Source organism: Colossoma macropomum, unplaced genomic scaffold, assembly GCF_904425465.1.
Source record: "Colossoma macropomum unplaced genomic scaffold, Colossoma_macropomum, whole genome shotgun sequence".
Classification (NCBI taxonomy): Eukaryota; Metazoa; Chordata; class Actinopteri; order Characiformes; family Serrasalmidae; genus Colossoma; species Colossoma macropomum.
The window spans coordinates 3,823,595-3,841,668 of NW_023494809.1; the positions used below are offsets into that span (position 1 = coordinate 3,823,595).

The following is an 18,074-nucleotide window of genomic DNA, read 5'->3' on the forward strand; positions in this document are numbered from 1 at the left end:
ATGTTTATTCACGTTCCTTCGCTCGACTCGGCCTATTCAACAGCGGAGACTTCATTTCACACCGAACTATGCTGTTTCAATACCATTACGAGTGAAGCCATTGACGGACGCCCCTCGATCATTTCATGGTACATGACTATGCAATGGCTCCACTGAAGCCGAAACACTCTCCAAATAGTTTAAGGTGGCCACTCAGAAGAAAGCTCTCCACAGTCTCCTCAGCCTAAGCTTTGAACAAAGGGCTGCTCATAAAACGGCAACGACTGATGTGCAAACGCACAGGTCTCTTTCCTGGAGAGCTTGTCATGTTGTGGTTTTTTGAGGGTTTACTGTTATGAGCAGGATTTGCAATCATTATCTATGACATTTTGGGAGCATTGTTACCAGTATCAAGGGACACTGATTTGCTGTTGTTTGGTGTTGCCTCATAAATGGGCTGTGTGATGTTAAGGTGTAGCCACACAGGAGAGTCATACTCATTAGAGCATCAAGGTTTCTACTGCATAAATGGCAAGTGAGGGGGAAGAAAGCACTGCTGACCAGGGATAACCATGTGAAGACCACCACAAGCTGTAGTTCCAAGGCGTATGGATTAAAAACGAGGGGAAGGGTTTCTAATAAGTCAAAGCAAGGGCTTCAAGGTGCAACAGTTATCTCGAGGGCCTCCCCTTTCCTCCTGGAAGGGTAAGGCAAATGGCTCCCACTTACAGCGCCATTCAACTTCTTGACCTTTGTGACTATAAGCGGCTTTGCGACTTCACCGCGCTCCGATCAAAGTTAATAAGAGTGCGGCTATGTTAATGAACACGGCAGCTTCGCTCTTTTGTGTTCCGACAGCTTTTTAATACCTATTATAGGCTGAAACTTTTAATGGAGGTTTTAAGTTCCCCCTGACAAGCTCATTTTGGAGCGAACAGCTACACGGATTCCTGGGTGCTCGACTAGGAGTTACTGTCTACCATAGATGGAACCTTGCTTGCCGGAGACCTTATTCTCCTCCGCAGTCGCCACGACTGATAAAGGCCCAGGCAAGAGTGGCTCCTTTTAAAAGCTCTGTCGTTTGACTCGGTGCCTGGGCTAATTACGGCACGCCGTCACTTTTGAGAGGGTTTACTTAATCAAGAGGCCCCTTCTTCAGTCTTCCCATAACCGAGGAATAACACTCGTAAACCGTTTAATGCCATCGGAATTGCGTCCGCTTTTAATTCGTGCCGCTTTGGCGTAAGTGGGGTGTATTTAAGCCACTACGACGCAGGGCTAAATGACTTTTAAAAGAGATCTAATTGAGGAGAGGATCAAGTAAAAAAATGGCCACACCTGATGAGCGTGCACTTCTTGCTATATGGGGGGTGGGAAATGCTTGGCCGGAGAATTACCACACTGTGGTGCGATAGGAAAATAGGGGACTTAGAAGAATTAGAGTAGATAGGATGGGAAATGGAAAATCTGACGTAAACAGCCGGTCAATGACAAAGAAAAGATTACTTAAGTATCTGCAAAATTAAACAGCTGAAACTTTAGGCCACTGTTGGTTTTACTTTGTGCATAGCCATCAGAAAGTTAGAGGGACTTTTTTTGCTAAACCTCTTGGTACAGCCAAGACAAAGAAGCTATCAAAAGCTCATGTGATAGACTCTGAAGTCAGTTTAAAAAGTGGTGTGATGTTTGCACTTTTCTGCTTATAGTCAGTACAAAACTAATGAACTTTCCATACCCTTACAATCCTTCTTAACAAGACCATGGCTGTACCTAAATATTGGCCTACTTCATCATTTGGTTTTGGATATTTTTTAAATCAAACACAGGCCCTCATTAAATTGCAAATATAGGCAGTCTTTAAACAGCCAATTTAAATAGACATTTTTTTGCTGTTTCGCTTTTTCAAATCTTAAAAACGGATATAACCATATAATCAGATAATTTCCTATAATTTAGGTTTGTCTGAGATTTCAAACCAAAATTTAATGATAAAATTGTTCTCTGGATGGCCAGAACACTTAGGCATTTCTGGGCTACTACGCTAAAGTATGTGTTTGATCCATTTAACTGCATTTATAATGCAGTTATAATTTATACAAATAAATATTTTAAGTCTCTGTAATGCCAATCAAGGTAGATTTTGTCCCAATTTCTATATTTTCCCAGCATTGGAACAGATTTTGGTGTATTGCTACCAAAAGCCCAAACAACCAAGCAGACACACCTTTTCATTAACAATAAACATGATTCTGTCTGCCTAAGTTTCATGACTGTCCAAACTGACACAAGCTTGAATATCAGCTATAAAAAAATCTAAACCTTATTTGACCTTGAAAGTAAACATGGAGCCCGACATCAATATTAATGTTCTCACACTTACCTGCTGTTTTTTCTTTTTTCTTAACAACAAAAAAAGATTATTACAGCGCATAGCTAATGTAAAACATAAAAAGATACTGTTTTTCAAAGAAACTCCCTGTGTAAAAATCCCACCAGGCACAATGGTTTTTAAATAGTGTGACAGAAATGTAATGCAAAAAACACTTGGTTTCAAAGCACAAGCTGTTCATTAAAAAGTCAAATTCCTGGTGATGGGTGGCGAGTGAAGTTGGGTACTCCTGGGGTTGTGGAAGCTGAAAGCTTGGGGTGTGTATGTGTTTTGCATGTGTGTGTATGTGTGTAGGGAGGGGCTGTTTGATTGACAGCTCTGTCATCTATTCCTCATAACCTGGAGCAGGCCGCAAAATTAGCTCCTGTGATGGCGAGGTGTGACCAAAAAATGGAATAAATAGAATGAAAAAGAACAGACGCCTAATTGAAATGGAGTTCAAAGAGGTGCGGTACAGTAAGCTTGGCCTGCTTAGAGATGGAGGCAGCTGGTGGGCTGGCCTTGTTTTTATATGTGTGTGTATATACTACATTTGCTGAAGTTGTTAAGTGATATTTGTGAAAGCCTGAGCACACACACTTCATGGCCAGCCTGGCTGCAGTAATATAAAGGGTTAGCCAGCTCTATGACTGCCATCTCCCAGATCAAACTGCTGTCCTCAGGTACATAGCAGGAATCAGATATCAAACAGTGCGGCTACAAACCTGGGCGCAGAGGTGCTGGAGGCTTTCCCATGCCTTTACTGGGTCTGCCAGGAGCATGTGTGCCCAGACTTCGGTCTACAAACTCCCACCAAACCGGGCGAAAAACACTGATCAGAGAGAGCGGAGGCTAAGGCAAGGGAAGAGGAAGCGGCCTCTATTGGGAACCAATTAGTGAAAACCGGGCTTTTATTTATACATTAATTGCTGAGGATGTCTGTGTTCAGTTACAATTCATCTCGCCGTGACAAGCGTTGGGTACAAAAGATGCTACTGGCTTGTTTGGAAGCAGGTGTGTTTTGTAGGAGACGCATGGAATTCGAAAATGACTGGAATGCATTGAGGCACATCCCGAAAGAAAACTCATTTATAATCGTCTTTTGATATACAAAAAGTGGTGGGGCTGCTTCCATGGAATAAGTTAAAGCTCAATGATAAAACCAAACAACATTGTGATGAAACAGTTCAAAGTGTTGACAAGAATTCAGGGGAATAAATGATTGATGTTGCCTGTAGTTGCCTTTCTTGAGATGGGAAACAAATACAAAAACATGTCAGACATCTCTAAAACTATAGTACATATTTATCAACTCAGAAAAGTGCTGATCAGGGATCAGTCTTTGCCTCTAATCTTCTAATAAACATGATTATGGACACGACGGAACCGATATAGGTTAATTACTAACAGCTAAATTAGATAAATCAGACTAGTTACTTTTTTAAAGTCATGGAGTCCCCACAAGTATTTATTCATTGTTTGCCACAACTTCTTTAAGTGAAATATTTCTTTCAAATCAATTTATAATTTGGCTTATTTGGTCTGGGAATCTGACCTTTGTTGCAGAAGTACTCCATGTCCTCACAGGTGAGGTTGTCTGCCTCAAAGTCCACTGTGAAGTTCTCCTCCACAGAGAACTCATCTTTAGCCACCAGCTCATTTCCATCTGACACACATTCCTCCTCTTCTTCTTCCAGACCATCGTCTAGGGGACCTAAGCACACACAGGACACGCAATGGACTTACATTTTAGATTTGTACAAAAACTCTTAAAACAAAGTTCAGTCCAGTATTACCATGTTGCCTATTGTGTTGGACTAATCACCATCTTAGTGATTTGTTGCACAAACAGCTCATACTTTCTTTGCTTTTCAAATTACTTTTTTATCTGTATTAGTAACAGGGCACTTTCACTCCTTTCTTATTTCAATTTTGTTCACTCTTGGGATTAGTTTGTCAATATTGCCAAAATGATCAGTAACCTACTCTATCAAAGCATTTAGTGCCTGTTCTTCTTTCAATTACAACAACTACCCCAAAATCATTGCTAGATCTTCTCACCAATCAATAACGTAGCCACGTTATAGTCACAAATGCCTACAGAGCAAAAGGTGAACGGTTTTAGATCATGACTGCCAGAAGTATCACCAGTTAACTGATGCCCAAACAACTTTCTTTAAAATGTACTGAAGCATAACATGAGGGTACCATAAGTCCTGAGGTCTCAAGCTATTCTTTATTCAGAACCCATGCTGTAGTCTAATAGCAGAGCCAGTAGTTAAGCAGCAACTGCAGTACAGTTATATCCCACATGCTTCACCTCATTGTGCCTGCAGTCTAAGCTGATGACTCAGAAATGGTGCCTGAAAAAACATACTGTCCAACACATCTGTCCTGAGTAATGAGAAGAAGTGAAAACTGCTTGTGACCAAATACAAAATGCAATCAGACCAGTTCACATGCAGAAAATAAATCTGTTAATAGGAAATAAGTTCTCTGTCCCACTTCTCTTTGACCAAAGCCCTTGCCAGGAGAACAGTAAAACAACTAGAATTGCAGCTGCAATGTCAAAACTCGACAAGCGGCAAAACAATACGACAGGAGAAAAGTTGCTCGCTTGCTGCCTCCTGACTTTTCGCACCGGCATTAGCATGGGAGCAGGAAAGAAAATACTTTTATTAATTTGTTCGCCTTATCACTGGGTACAATGTTGATTTTCCATTTACATACTATGCCTTTGGGTAATACAACGCCGCAATCTTAAAGGAGACATTTTTCCGTGTGATTAATTTTTCCCCCCTCTGTGCAATATTATTTCTTTAAATCTAAATGATTTCAGGAGTTTTGCTTGTAGCCGTACATCTCTTTTTGGTATTTGCATATTACCGTTTTTGCAGCAATCAAGGGCACTGATGGAATTACAGCCACCTGAATTGTATTAGCACAGCAAAAGAAAAATTACAAGCCTATATGTATTCACACTGCATTTGAATAAACCATCTTTCTGGAGCCTCAAACAGGAAAAAGTCAATGCAACTAACAAGAAATTAGCAGTGTTCTACATTTTAACTATTATTCCAATGCTAATTTTACATGGACTAGTCATTTCGCTATAGCAGGTATTGAGACCTGTAACATCTCAACATTCTGTCTCACAAATGAAGTTCGAGAGGTGCTTGCATGTCCCCAGAGAAGGCTGCTTCTTGTTTGTGTGATACCCCCACTGCTGCACCTTAGGTGCTGTTTGTTCTAGCGTAGCGGTGGGCTGAGCGCCGCTTAATAAAGTGATAATTCTGGTTCAAACCCCCTCGGAGAGTGTGCGCTCCTCCTGTCCGCTTTTCTTCTGTAAAAAGGGGGCCTCCCTGATCTCCGCAAAACGGCCCTGCTCTTTTCATTAAGGCTCGCAAATGACTCCTTTGTAGCGCCGCAGCGTCCGCGGGTAGCTAGGCTGACATGAAACGAATTAGCGTGGCGATCGCTAATAGACGCGGTGTGAAGTGCCGGAGAGTGGCACTTTAAATTAGGATACAGTTTTATGATCTTATCGCCGGCCCAGGCCCTATGCACTGAGTCGCAGGAGGAAAAGGAAAGAGAGGAAGAAAGAGAGAGAGAGGGAGAGAGAGAAAGAGCGAGCGAGGCTCACGCACACTCAATACGTCTCAATATGCTAAAGGAGTGGAGTGCTGATAAGCATCGGGCGCCGTATCAAGGGGAGATTGCTGGAGCTCAACGTGTTTGGCAGGGCGAAGGAGAATCGCGAGGAAATGTTTCTAAACACACACGACACACAAACACACACACACACACACACACACCTTGAATGAAATAAATTCACAACGCTGAAAGAGGCACACAAGTCAGAAGCCTTATAAACTTCACCCGACTAAGTCAGCAGTAACATTACAAGTTTGTAGCAGGTGCTGATACTCAAACTGAAGAAATAAAAGAATTCAACAGATTTACAAGATAAGCCTGGACCATTAAATGGAAAACCAACCTGCTCCTGTTTTCAAAGGCTACTTCATATGACCGACAATGATTAGCCAAAGTTGGAGCACCTTTCTGCACATGTTTAGCTTATTATACAGTATTCATGGCATGGAGAGACCTGCAATAATTTCAGACAGAAAACGATAAGAATAATGACTTTCTAAACGACACCCACTGCATTCCCAACTCATTTTCTGATAGGGCTGTCCCTCCTCTATATTTAGTTGTGTACTGTTTAAAACCCTGTCACACTCGATCAGGTGCAGGTGGGCTTCCATGGATTTTGACCGTGAACGAAGGCATCGAACTCAAGAATCTTTTCAAACACTAGCGGTCATTCAGACACTTCAGGAAGGTGCCATTTTGTGTCACTGGTAAGAAAAGCATGGATGGAAGTCATTCCGAGTAGAGACAAATGTTGATAAAGAGAATTTCGTAACAATTAAGTAGAAGTATTCCTACGTAAATTCTTTATAACACATTCCCAACAAAGAAAAGGAGCCAAAAATTAGGCATATGCAGCCATTTAGGAATGCTACAGTCAGTTGCTAAAGGCAACACAAACATGTTATAAGCTGTCCACATAAACATTCATAAACGTCTATGTATGACTCACAAACGAGTCATCTTATAAATGTTTTATGAAGTTCTTAAGAGAACTTAAACTAGAGTTACTGTAACTGCAATTTTTGTCGATTTGATGCACCTGACAAAACTGCAGCTTTGCTCAGATGAGAGTGATGTCAGATATGACAACAAGCTCCCTAAGCTACTATTAATTATAAGGTACAGTTCAGCTAAAATGGTACACATGTTAGCTTAACACCCACAGAGCACACACAGTGTTTAACACTGTACAACCTACAGTGCAAACATATTGTGTTCTGCATCAGCTACAGTAACAGCAAAGAAATGCAGGGTTTACACTCACTGCACTGCATGCTTGCAACAGAACTGTGTCCCATCTATTGCTCTCTCTCTATCTGGTATAAACATTAGTACAGTGAGTCATGCTAATGTAGTGCATGCTATCTGAGAGCTGTCCAGATCACACCTTCCCTTCTGCTCTCCCTGTGGCCTCTGTGAGATAACCATCAGATCTATAGATACCCACACGTCCATTTTATCCTCCCCTCCAACAGCAAACACACACACACACACACACCTAAAGCAAGAACCTCATTTAACCCCTCAAAGTCTACAGTTATTATAGTTGCCTTTAGACGCTGCTGAAGTTTATTCAATTTTACAGCCATTTACGCTGTCAGTACCATCTGTCATCTTGACCGGAGCATTAGGCCACAAGAGCACACCACTGTGTGATGCAGTTGACCAACAGAGGCACGGCGCAAGCAGGGCTAGTGGACACACAAGCCTGGCTGGCTGGCTGCGATGCTAAAGGCAAAACCAAGGCTAAAGTCTATCATTACCCCAAGATACCAGCTGTTCCAATTGATACATCACCCAATACAATTACTTTCTGGCATTACAGATTTTATCATGAGCATTTTCACTGATTCATCCCTCATTGCAACGTGCTGTTAAGTTTCATTTGTGTTCAGTCAGTAGCACGCATCAGAAATTGCTTTGTGGTATCAGGTACCCCATCCCTGATACCTATACTGTGTTTAAGTGCACCGATACCGATTTTAGTGCAACCTTAGTTGTTTTTCTATACGTTCAATTTACGTGATTATTTATATATGTAATTACATAATCATTTCACATTCAGTTATGCATTATTCAATTGAGATTTGCGTCTCCAACTTTTCCATGTTTGTTTTAATATAAAAAAAATTGGCAAAATGCTAAGGATGTTCTTTCCTTTCTCCACAGGACTGTATGCACCTTAATAACTTTACATCAGCTTCAAATTATAGTACAATATCAACTCTTCTACTTACAAACACAAATACAGTTTCCAGTGTCTGTTTTGACAGAATTTGTTCACTTGTTTTAATGAGCTATATAAAATGTAAGAAGAGAGATTACAAGGTGTTACATAACAGGATGACATAAGACAGCTTAATTCTTCCTTTCTGTATAACGACATCATATTTTAATATCTGAATAACTGAAATACTGTTTCATGGACATCTCAAACTCTGAACCTTTCATGGGAGACAACACAACAACAGCACGAACTACTAAATATCAAATTGAAACTGGATCAGAATGTATGAGCTAAGGTGACTGGCTGTCAAAGTGTGTGTATGGGAACGTGTATGTATGTGTGTGTGGTGGGCTGGAGGCGGGCCGGCACTGGTCGGGGGGCCTCTGATGGCGATAGCGCGTTTTATCAGCAGGAGCCACAGTGTGGCGTCCATGCCACAAACCGGGCCTCCACTACGGCTCCTAATTAGGGTGGAGGTAATTGAATCGAACAGAACAAAGCGGCAGATCTCTACAAGCATGGAAATCATTTTGCTCCCACCTACACCAGGCTTTTTTCCCCCACCCTTTCTTTCTTTTTTTTTTTTTAATCTCGCCACGCCATTGAAAACGGGACCAAGCTTGGCCGGGGGATAAAAAACATGCGCCCAGCACCTGAGACCCAACATGAATGCAAAATGCTCTTCAAATGCCTATAGGGACGTCCGGCCTGGCTTGAGCCCCGCCGGGCTTGGACTGCAACCTGCCTTTTGTGCCAAGGCAGAAACTGGTGCGCTGTTGGAACATCCAGGTTAGAGCATACACGTACACACGTATACACACATATTTTTATTGTGCTCCTCGTTACAAACACATAGTGGAGCAGGGCTTTGGAGAATCAACTTTGTTTCAGTCGCAACACCTTGACGCCACAACTCGACACTCTGTAAAAGGTTTTTTAAAGCAATGCAGAAGAAACACTTTTGGTTCCTAAAAGAATAGGGACAACATAAACTACTTTTTCTTTTCTGATACCAATATAAGTAGTGAAACTTTGAGTATTGACCAATACCAAATATACTATTTCAAACTGAAGCATTTCTCTCAAGATGAACATCTAAAAGTAGGCTATTATGGTCAAACTTTTCAAACGCTTTACTACCTAACAGGAGGATAGAAAACAATATCACATCACAAAATATGAGTGTATACGTGTTTCATCCATAGTCTCTGTCCATCCTTAAGGCTCTGAAATATCCCTTCAGGCATATTTTGACAAAGCCTCAAATGTAAATTTAATCTAATTTTGATTTAGTTCTCTTTGTAACGTCAGAAAGCAAGAAAAGTCAGAAAAAATTTAAGAAAATCTAACTTAGCATCTTATTTATGTTTTGAAGATACAATCCAAAGGCCAAAAGAAGCTTAGGAGACAGGCCACTCTATCCATTAGCAGAATTATGCACTAGTGCAGTAAATTAAAACAGCACTCAGGACTTTGTTACTGAGTTAATGTACAACTAGACGCCTCAGAATTGCCATCAGTATTTTCAGTTCTAGAAAAACTTGAGATGAGCAACGTGATGATACATATCTTAAATGTGATAAATGATGTCAAATTACATCACAATATGCTTTTCTGAGTGTATTGTGGATAGTGTCAGTAATATTGTCAGTAATTAATCCTCTAGACCCCACAGCGGCCTCTACCAGTCATTCTGCATTTCACTGTAATGGTGGCGGATGGCCATGATTTGATGAGATGATCTTGGGCAGAAACATGATATTTACAGCATTCTTCAACATTAATTACATATTAGATTTTTTGTTAAAATAGTATATTATAATATAAGTTTTTGATTCGTAATAAAAGATTTTACGCATTTATACATCACTTTTTACAACGAACCCTCTCCAACAAGGATGAGACTTACAGCGTTCAAAAGTATTCTGTTTATCAGATCCGGAGTCTGACAGGATTCCAGCTCAACTAAACAGCAGAGATGATTATGGAATTAAGTTAATTTTTTAAATCTTTGTTCAGCAATGTGTTTTATAGTTAAGGTCTTAAGGGTCGAAAAACACTGACCAACTGCATATTTTATTCCAAAAAGAGAGCAAAATTAGTCCTATTTAGTTGTACTTAGAGCAGTGCAATGAAACGTTAAATAAAAATGACTGCATTCAGGGTTTTGTGTTTTTTAAATGCGTATTTCCACAATTTGAAAATTCTAGCAACATTTCTCAATTAAGTGACGAATCAAAAGGCCTTTTTTAAGGTGAATTTACAGATGTTAATAATGTTAAGTATGTACTTTTGTCAATTTTTCTGTCAAAGTGTCTGTTGCAGGTTTTCGTACAACATTGATTAGCATGAATCTCAGATAGGATTAAAAAAGGGAAGCAGTTCGTCCAGTTCTGCACAGCGATCAAAGAGATGGGAAGTTAATGTTCCAAAGGCAGGCCAAAGCAAATGGCCATCTGCGGAGCTGACGACTGACGAGGCCGAATCTGCTTCGGCCGTGTGTGTGCACATGTGTGTGGAAGGGGAGCAGAGTGGAACAGCATCAGCACAGACCGGGTGCTCTCGTAGCTGCAGTCTGTGACCAAGAATAAGCGGTGGTATTGTTTAACTTGATTTTCCGGTTGCTAAGCAATGTAATTCTGGTGATTAGAAATGGCTGCGTTCCCTAAATTCAGCCACTTACAATCAACAGTCAACAAACGGTTTCTGAAACCTGCATGTAAAATCTTGGAGAGAAGTGTGGGGGGGGGGACTTGTGGGAATCAGTACACAACCACACATCTACCTCTAAAATACTGTGGGATGGCTTTTATTACTATTATTATATAAAAAAAAATGAAATTTGATAAATGGAAGTTTAGATGCTTGTAGGCACTGGCGTAAACAGTCCACAACCCAAGAGTGGGCAATATGATGCTATTTGTTGTTACCATGATACATTTTGTCACAATATGCTTTTCTAAGCATATCGTGGATATCTTCAGTACTTAAAGAACAGCTGAACAACTGCATGTTTCAATACAAAGAAATCTAAATTCGTCCTGTTTAACTGGATTCAGTTCAGTACAGTAAGTGAAACATTGAATAAAAATTGTTTTTATAGGTTTATGATTCTTTGTTAATAGTTTTTGGATTATTTGTCTGTTCCAGCTTATGAAATCATAGAAAAACTAAAGGTCTTAATGAATATCATGTATTGTAAAAATGTCTTGTTCTGATGTTACATTTTTGCCATATTGCTGCTACAACAGTTTTCAATGAATGAATGATATTTAATTACTAATGCAGGTCATCCTCACACTGGAGTAGCAAATACCAAATTTTCCTATTCTTGGCACGTCTATGGACAGTATGTTGAGCAAAATCTTTAGACTTATCTCTCCAGCATGGTCGCTTTATAGGAGAAGGAAAAAACAATCTTTTTCTTTTTAAATTTTATGGCATTTTACCATAACAACATTTTAATAATAAGTCATTTCTGAACCATTTCTATCGTTCCAATGTTGAAATGTTCATACACTGAAGAAAGGCAGCTGCTGTTTTCAAGGGACGTAAATACATATAAACTGAAAGGTTTTAATATGACAGCAATAAGATGATGTTTGCAGCATGCACCCTTTAATGGCAATGATTCCTGTGCATGGATGTAACTGCTAATGCATCCTCACAAACTACAGATAATTTCATTATAATCATCAACTACTGTGATACACCGCACACACACACACACACACACACACACACACACACACACACACACAGTCAACAAATAAACAGCAAACTCTGATGTGCTTTGAATTTCCACAGTTTCTGTCCTTTTGTTTGACTCAAATCGTGGCTTGTCCCTGCTGCTGCGCTTCCATGTGCATATTAAAAGCGGCCAAAGCAGCTCTGCACTGTTTTCCACGTCCAGCGCCTTTTCGAATTGGAGTGGCATAAAAACACGACTGGCATTTGACTAGGCCATTAAAAATCTGGAGGCTCCTCTGAGCGTGCCTTTGGGCCTCGGCAGATGCCAGGCTCTCTGCCTTGCTTTTGCTCTCTCTCCCCACACACACACATATGCAGTCCCACTCAAACTGGCACATGCAGGCGCCTATTAAAGGCTCAGGGTCGTCCTCCAAATGTTCAACACCAATCGTACTCTATGAAGCTCAGGTGTGAGCTCTTATTAGCTCCTGCTCTCATTTTGAGGCCGGCCCAATTTGGACCACCATGCCTTATACACACTCGCTGATAGCTCTGCATCAAACATGAGAGGAATTTTTAGCTTTTTGGTTGTTTTGTGTCTGATATTTTCAGAGTTTAAAGGGCAAAAGAAGGCTAAAAGAAGCACCTTGCTGCCTTTATTGCTGGGTGCGCTGTAATGGTTTCTGAGCAAGCATGTGCAGGCCTTCATTAAGCAAAAAAAACTAACCATTTTCAGCTTTGTTCGATCGAATATACTTATATATTATATTTAATAAGAGAAAAGAAATTATCAAATGTAAAATTAGATGTAATGAAATGCATAAAAGAGCATAAAAAGTTAAAAGTGAAGGTATCAAGTCAGAATACCTGGGCAATATATTTGGTTCACTTTGAATAGTGTAGGCGAGGGACGTAATTTCAGCTACCAAAAATGCTTGACCGAAGACGGTAAAAAATGGCACTTACAGTTTTCGTCCATAAAAGAAAAATTAGATAAAGATTTTGACCAAAAACAAAGTATTAAATAGGCCTACAACAAAGTGTCAAAATCTAAGATTTTTACAAATAATTCGAATGCTAATATAAATAAGAAATAATGATTACTTTTCCACTAAAGATTTCATACTGCTTGAAAATACGACGTCTCATCTGATACGCAGAAAGCAGCAAAATAACAGAAGCACAAAGGAAAGTCCCTCATGAGCACACTAGCGCCATCTGTAGCCACAGTTTTTGTAATGACGAAAAATTCACAAACAACTGTGCCAAGTACATAGAGTTCATTGTCCTGGATGACCAATCATTCTCTGTTGTCAAGGACACAGGATTGCGTGGCACATACTGTAGCCTACATATGGTAATTATTTCAGAAAGTTTACTTTATGTGAACTGTTTGTATTTATTGACAGCTTTTTCAGTATTTGGTTACCTTTTTTGTGTGTCCTGAATTCAAGTTTCAGCCAAGAATTTTCATTCTGATACATCATTACTTTAGGCCAGCATGACATTTCAAGTGTGTTTTCTCCAAGGATTCAGAGAAGTGACACACTACAACCAGAGTCTGAAGACTGATAACTGACATGGTCTGATTAATGTTTCTGCTCATTCACTTTAATTTGTGCTTTCAAATCTTTGTGACCTAAACAGTTAACCCACCATGGCTCTTATTACCATAGTTTTAAATCAGTCCAATTTTATGTTAATGAACTAAATGAGTAGAGAACGATTAGCATGTCAAATACTTCAGATAAAATATATATTTTCTTACGCCAAGGAACAATTTCCGAGATGGATATATCTGACACGGCAATTTCATTTCAACGCTAAAGGACAGAGTTTCTTTCGCAATAAACTCCTCATTAATTCAATTCTAATTTGCTTCTGGTTCTTATTTCTACTATTGATAGTTCCACTTCTTAATACCCCATCCAAAAAGAAAAAAAAATATATCACTGCTGTAAGTCTGAGGGAACAGAGCGGAGGATAAGATCGAAATATTACCCATGCCAAAGAGAAGTGCGAAGTCTGATGAACATTTCAAAAGAACAATTCTTTATGGATCGGCTAAATCTTTTTTTCCACTTTTTAATTAAAAGTAAAGAAAATAGAAGTTAATTATCCTGTAAAGATTAGCTGGTGGGCATCTTTCTGTAAATTAGTTCTAATTAAAAGGAAATTGTCAAATGACATTCAAAGTGCTGTCCTTTAAAAGTGTGACAGAGGCAAGGGTTTTTCTTTTTTTTTCTCCCCCTCTCGCTCTCTCTGGTTCTTAATTCTTGATCTGGCCTCATGAAGCCTCGTGAAGAGATTAGGATTCTGTCAGCGGTGGAGGCAGCAGCGGTATGGGCGGGATGTGGGGCGCTTAGCCCTCATAGAAGAGAGAAACATGTCTGCTTGTGGGCGGCCATGCCTGCTGGCCGCTGCCATGTAATTATTTGATTGCGCTGATTGTCGAGTTCATCTGGGTGTTTCGGGTCAGGGTCAAGAGTCAAAGCTAACCTTGAGGGGGAGTGAAGTAATGCTAACAGTTCTGTTAGTGGAACGTGTGTGTGTAATGCGGCAGAGCGTGTGCTTCAGAGATTGACACGAGCTGTTAGGCTGGAATGAAGTCTGAGGTTTCGTGTTGATTTCGTCAGCTATCGGAGGATTTGGAGAGAGCATGGAGTGAAGAAAAAACAAGCCGAGGCCCAGAGAGACTCGCTATGTTGCCTATACAAGAACAATCCCCAATGGCCGCTTACTTTGTTCATTCATACCGCTCTGACAGTGCCAACTGTAATGGAATTGACAGTCACCCAGGCTCAGTAACAAACCTGTTCCAGTCCAAACTGACTCCCCGCATTATGTTCATCTTTTCTACTTGTTTCGTTTCGCCAGAACAGACTTACAGCAACCAACAGTGAGAGTAAGAGAAAAACTCCTAGCGACTGCAAATGCAACAGACATCCAAGTTTGCATCACACCAGTAGGCAAATGCCTGATCTATTGCAACTGTTATTGTTTTAATGAATGTAATGAACTTTCTTCATCGACTAATGAGCGTTAATGAGACAGAAACATTTATACTGGCAGAAAAGAACCACAGTGTTAAGACTGATATTTATAACTGCTAATTAGACTTTGGACATTTGAGTTTTGAAGTTGAGTAGTACGTAAGAAATCAAAGTTCAGGTTAGAGATTTGAAGAACTTAAAGGTTTGAAGAGTTCCTCCCGCAGGAAAGAAACATCAAAAAAGAGATCTTAATATCTCTGCAGCTCTCCTACACGACAACGAGAGCAGATGGGAAGACAATGGAGACTTTTGCTTGAGTCTCCTGCTGCTCAAATATTCCACTTGAGCAAAAGAGGCCAGTAATCTCACATGTCTCCTCTTGAGTTTTAGTAGAGATCTCCATCACACACTGTGCTCAGACTTGCCAAGATAATAACACCTATTTTTATCTGCAACTGAACTAAAGACAAGAATTTTCTAATTCAAGACTAACAGCTTTCTCAGTTTTCATCTATTACAATTTTTATCTGGGCAAGAAGTATCTCGCCTTCTTTTGTGTCTTATGCTATTTCTCCTAATGACTTATAGGAGAATCACCATTAAGTCTTCAAAGCAATTAAAGAGCAGCATTTGAGCACTAAAATGTTCCTCTTTGTCCACATTTCTCAGGCACCAAAATTTCAGCCACTGAAACATTTCAGATTGGCACCTGGTTTTAGGGAGAATATAGGCAGAAAAATTTGTCTGAGTGAAGAAACCAAAATATTAAACAAGACTACAACAGCAGATCAACAGTAGCAAACAATGTCAGAACAACCTCACAGATGCTCTGAGGGACATCAGACAGTTATTAGAGATTTACAGGCCTAGTCTCTGCTCAGGTTCATGTATCAAGAGGAGGTACAAGGGCAAAAACATCCCCACTACAGGTTTGAAAGTACAACTTGATATGCAGAACACAGCAAAACAACAGAAGCTGAAAGGAAAGTCGCTACCACAACATCTGTAGCCTCAGTTTTTGAAATGATAAAAAAAATCATAAATGGCAGTGCCAAAGTGCAAAGTATTACAAAAAGATAAACGGAACTGTCCTCTGTTGTCAAGGATGTTGGATTTTATGGCACACACTTTACCCTGTGCACTGTAATAATTTTAGTAAGGGTTTTTTTTTTGCAAACTGTTTTTATTTTTAGTCCAGTTTTGTCCTCTTGAAAGCAGATTTTATCAGTTATAAAATACATTTTCTTTACTACCTTTATTACCTTTTTATGTTTAGTATGTTAAAAAGTACATTAAAAAGTATTCAAAACAGTAAATAAGGTGTGTCCTGAATTTCCCAGGTGTGTCTTGAATTTCATTTTTTGTTTAGATCAGGAATTTTACATTTTTACAGTACCACTAACATTTTTCACAGACTGTCAAGACAACAATCAACAACTTAATGAATGAACGAGAAAATATGGCTCCATGTGATTTTTATTAATTCCTAAAGGCCTTTATTCCTAAGAGTTTCTTGCAGAACCTGAAAGCCTCCTCTTATTCAGAGTGTGTGTGTGTGTGTGTGTGTGTGTGAGGGGAAAGCCTCCTCCACGGGGAAGGGAACGCTCTGGCAGTAACAGAGAAGACAGCACACTGACCTTTCAACAGAGCAGAGGAGAGAGGCCCTCTGTCAAAAGACTCCTCCAGAGATGACAATCCACCCTGCTTCCACCCAGCCTGACAGCGCACACGCACACACACACACACGCACACACACACACACACACACACACACACACACACACACACACAGAAACTATACTGCAACCTACTCATCACCTACCTACCTGGAGTACAGCAACATACTAGCTACTGAAGAGCATAATGTTCTGCACTGTTGTGCTCTTGATCAAGAAGAGGTAATTACATTATAGTAATCAAAACAGAAACAGTAAAGGCAATACAAATAAAATATACAAATAAACTAATCAATACACTGTTGTTCTTGTTGTTGTTGTTATTATTATTATTAATATTATTATTATTCTGACACTATTATGAATGCCACTTCTGAATTAGCAGCTTTGACAATAAAAGGTAGTATATTTGTTACAGCACACAGCTCTGGGACAAAGCAGCAGTCCATTACAATCATATCACTCAGGCCCACTGAGAATACTCCAACCTAAATATCACACCCTCCCTTTTACAAAATGCCTCCGTATTACAAGCAAATTACTAGTGCAGTGCAAGGAAGCCACGCAGGAACAAAGACGGGCGGCCATAATTATATCTCTCCGTGTGCGGCATGCGAATGGGCATCCTCCTCCGGCAGGGCAATCCCTTGAGGCCCCCAGGCAACAAAATGATGGCCAAATTATTTTGCGCTCCGTCCCCCTCCCAGATTATCATATTTACCTCGGGTGCATTATGACAACAGTGTTGTTTACACCTGTCTCAGTGAGGAAAGGCAAGGTTTGCCCTCTCTAATTTCGCAAACGTACAGTATGCATATGAGCTTGCTGGCAGAGATTTAAATTAGGTCAGGGCTGGAATACATCAATGGCAACCCATATGCGCACCATACACCCCCCCCAAAACACAGCACACACACACACACATACAGCCCGCCACAACCCCGTCATTTCTCTGTGTGCTCGTCTTCGTCTTTTTTGCTCAGAAGCTTGGCGACGAAGAAGCCTCGACAACTGCAGAAGTGTGATATGTGCAAATCACATTTGCAGATGAGCTTGAAACTCCTTTTAATATTCAGATATCAGAAGCGCTGTGCAGCAAGCCCCCACTAAGACTCGATCTGGTAGAGAGAGAGAGAGAGACAGACAGAGAAAGAGAGAGAGAGAGAGAGAGAGAGAGAGAGAGAGAGAGAGACAAGATCCCCCGTCATTACGGATAGCGTTTGCTCGGTTTACACTTTTACATATTTCTCCCCACAAATGTACGGCAGAGTAGAAACATCGGCCTTATCGCCGATAACAATGCAAATTGTCCAAAGCCTCTGGAAGATTCTGACGAAAATCCAAAGTCGTTTTTAACAAGGCTTTCTCTCTTTTTGCACTTCAGCTTTCGTTACTGCAGATTATTGGTGTGTATGATTTTTTTTTTCCCCTCCTTCTCAAGGAAGTCACATGTCGTCAGCTCCGTCAACGAAAGGTACGGTTGC

At 40.2% G+C, this 18,074-nt stretch overlaps 1 protein-coding gene across 1 annotated transcript in view; it reads right to left on the reverse strand.

The window, feature by feature from the left end:
* The window catches only part of zfpm2a (zinc finger protein, FOG family member 2a), a 163,136-nt gene that overhangs the window by 119,447 nt on the left and 25,615 nt on the right, over positions 1-18,074 (reverse strand). The window contains exon 2 of the mRNA XM_036558337.1: positions 3,903-4,061. Coding sequence (XP_036414230.1) covers positions 3,903-4,061 — 159 coding nt within the window. The remainder of the gene's footprint in view (positions 1-3,902; positions 4,062-18,074) is intronic.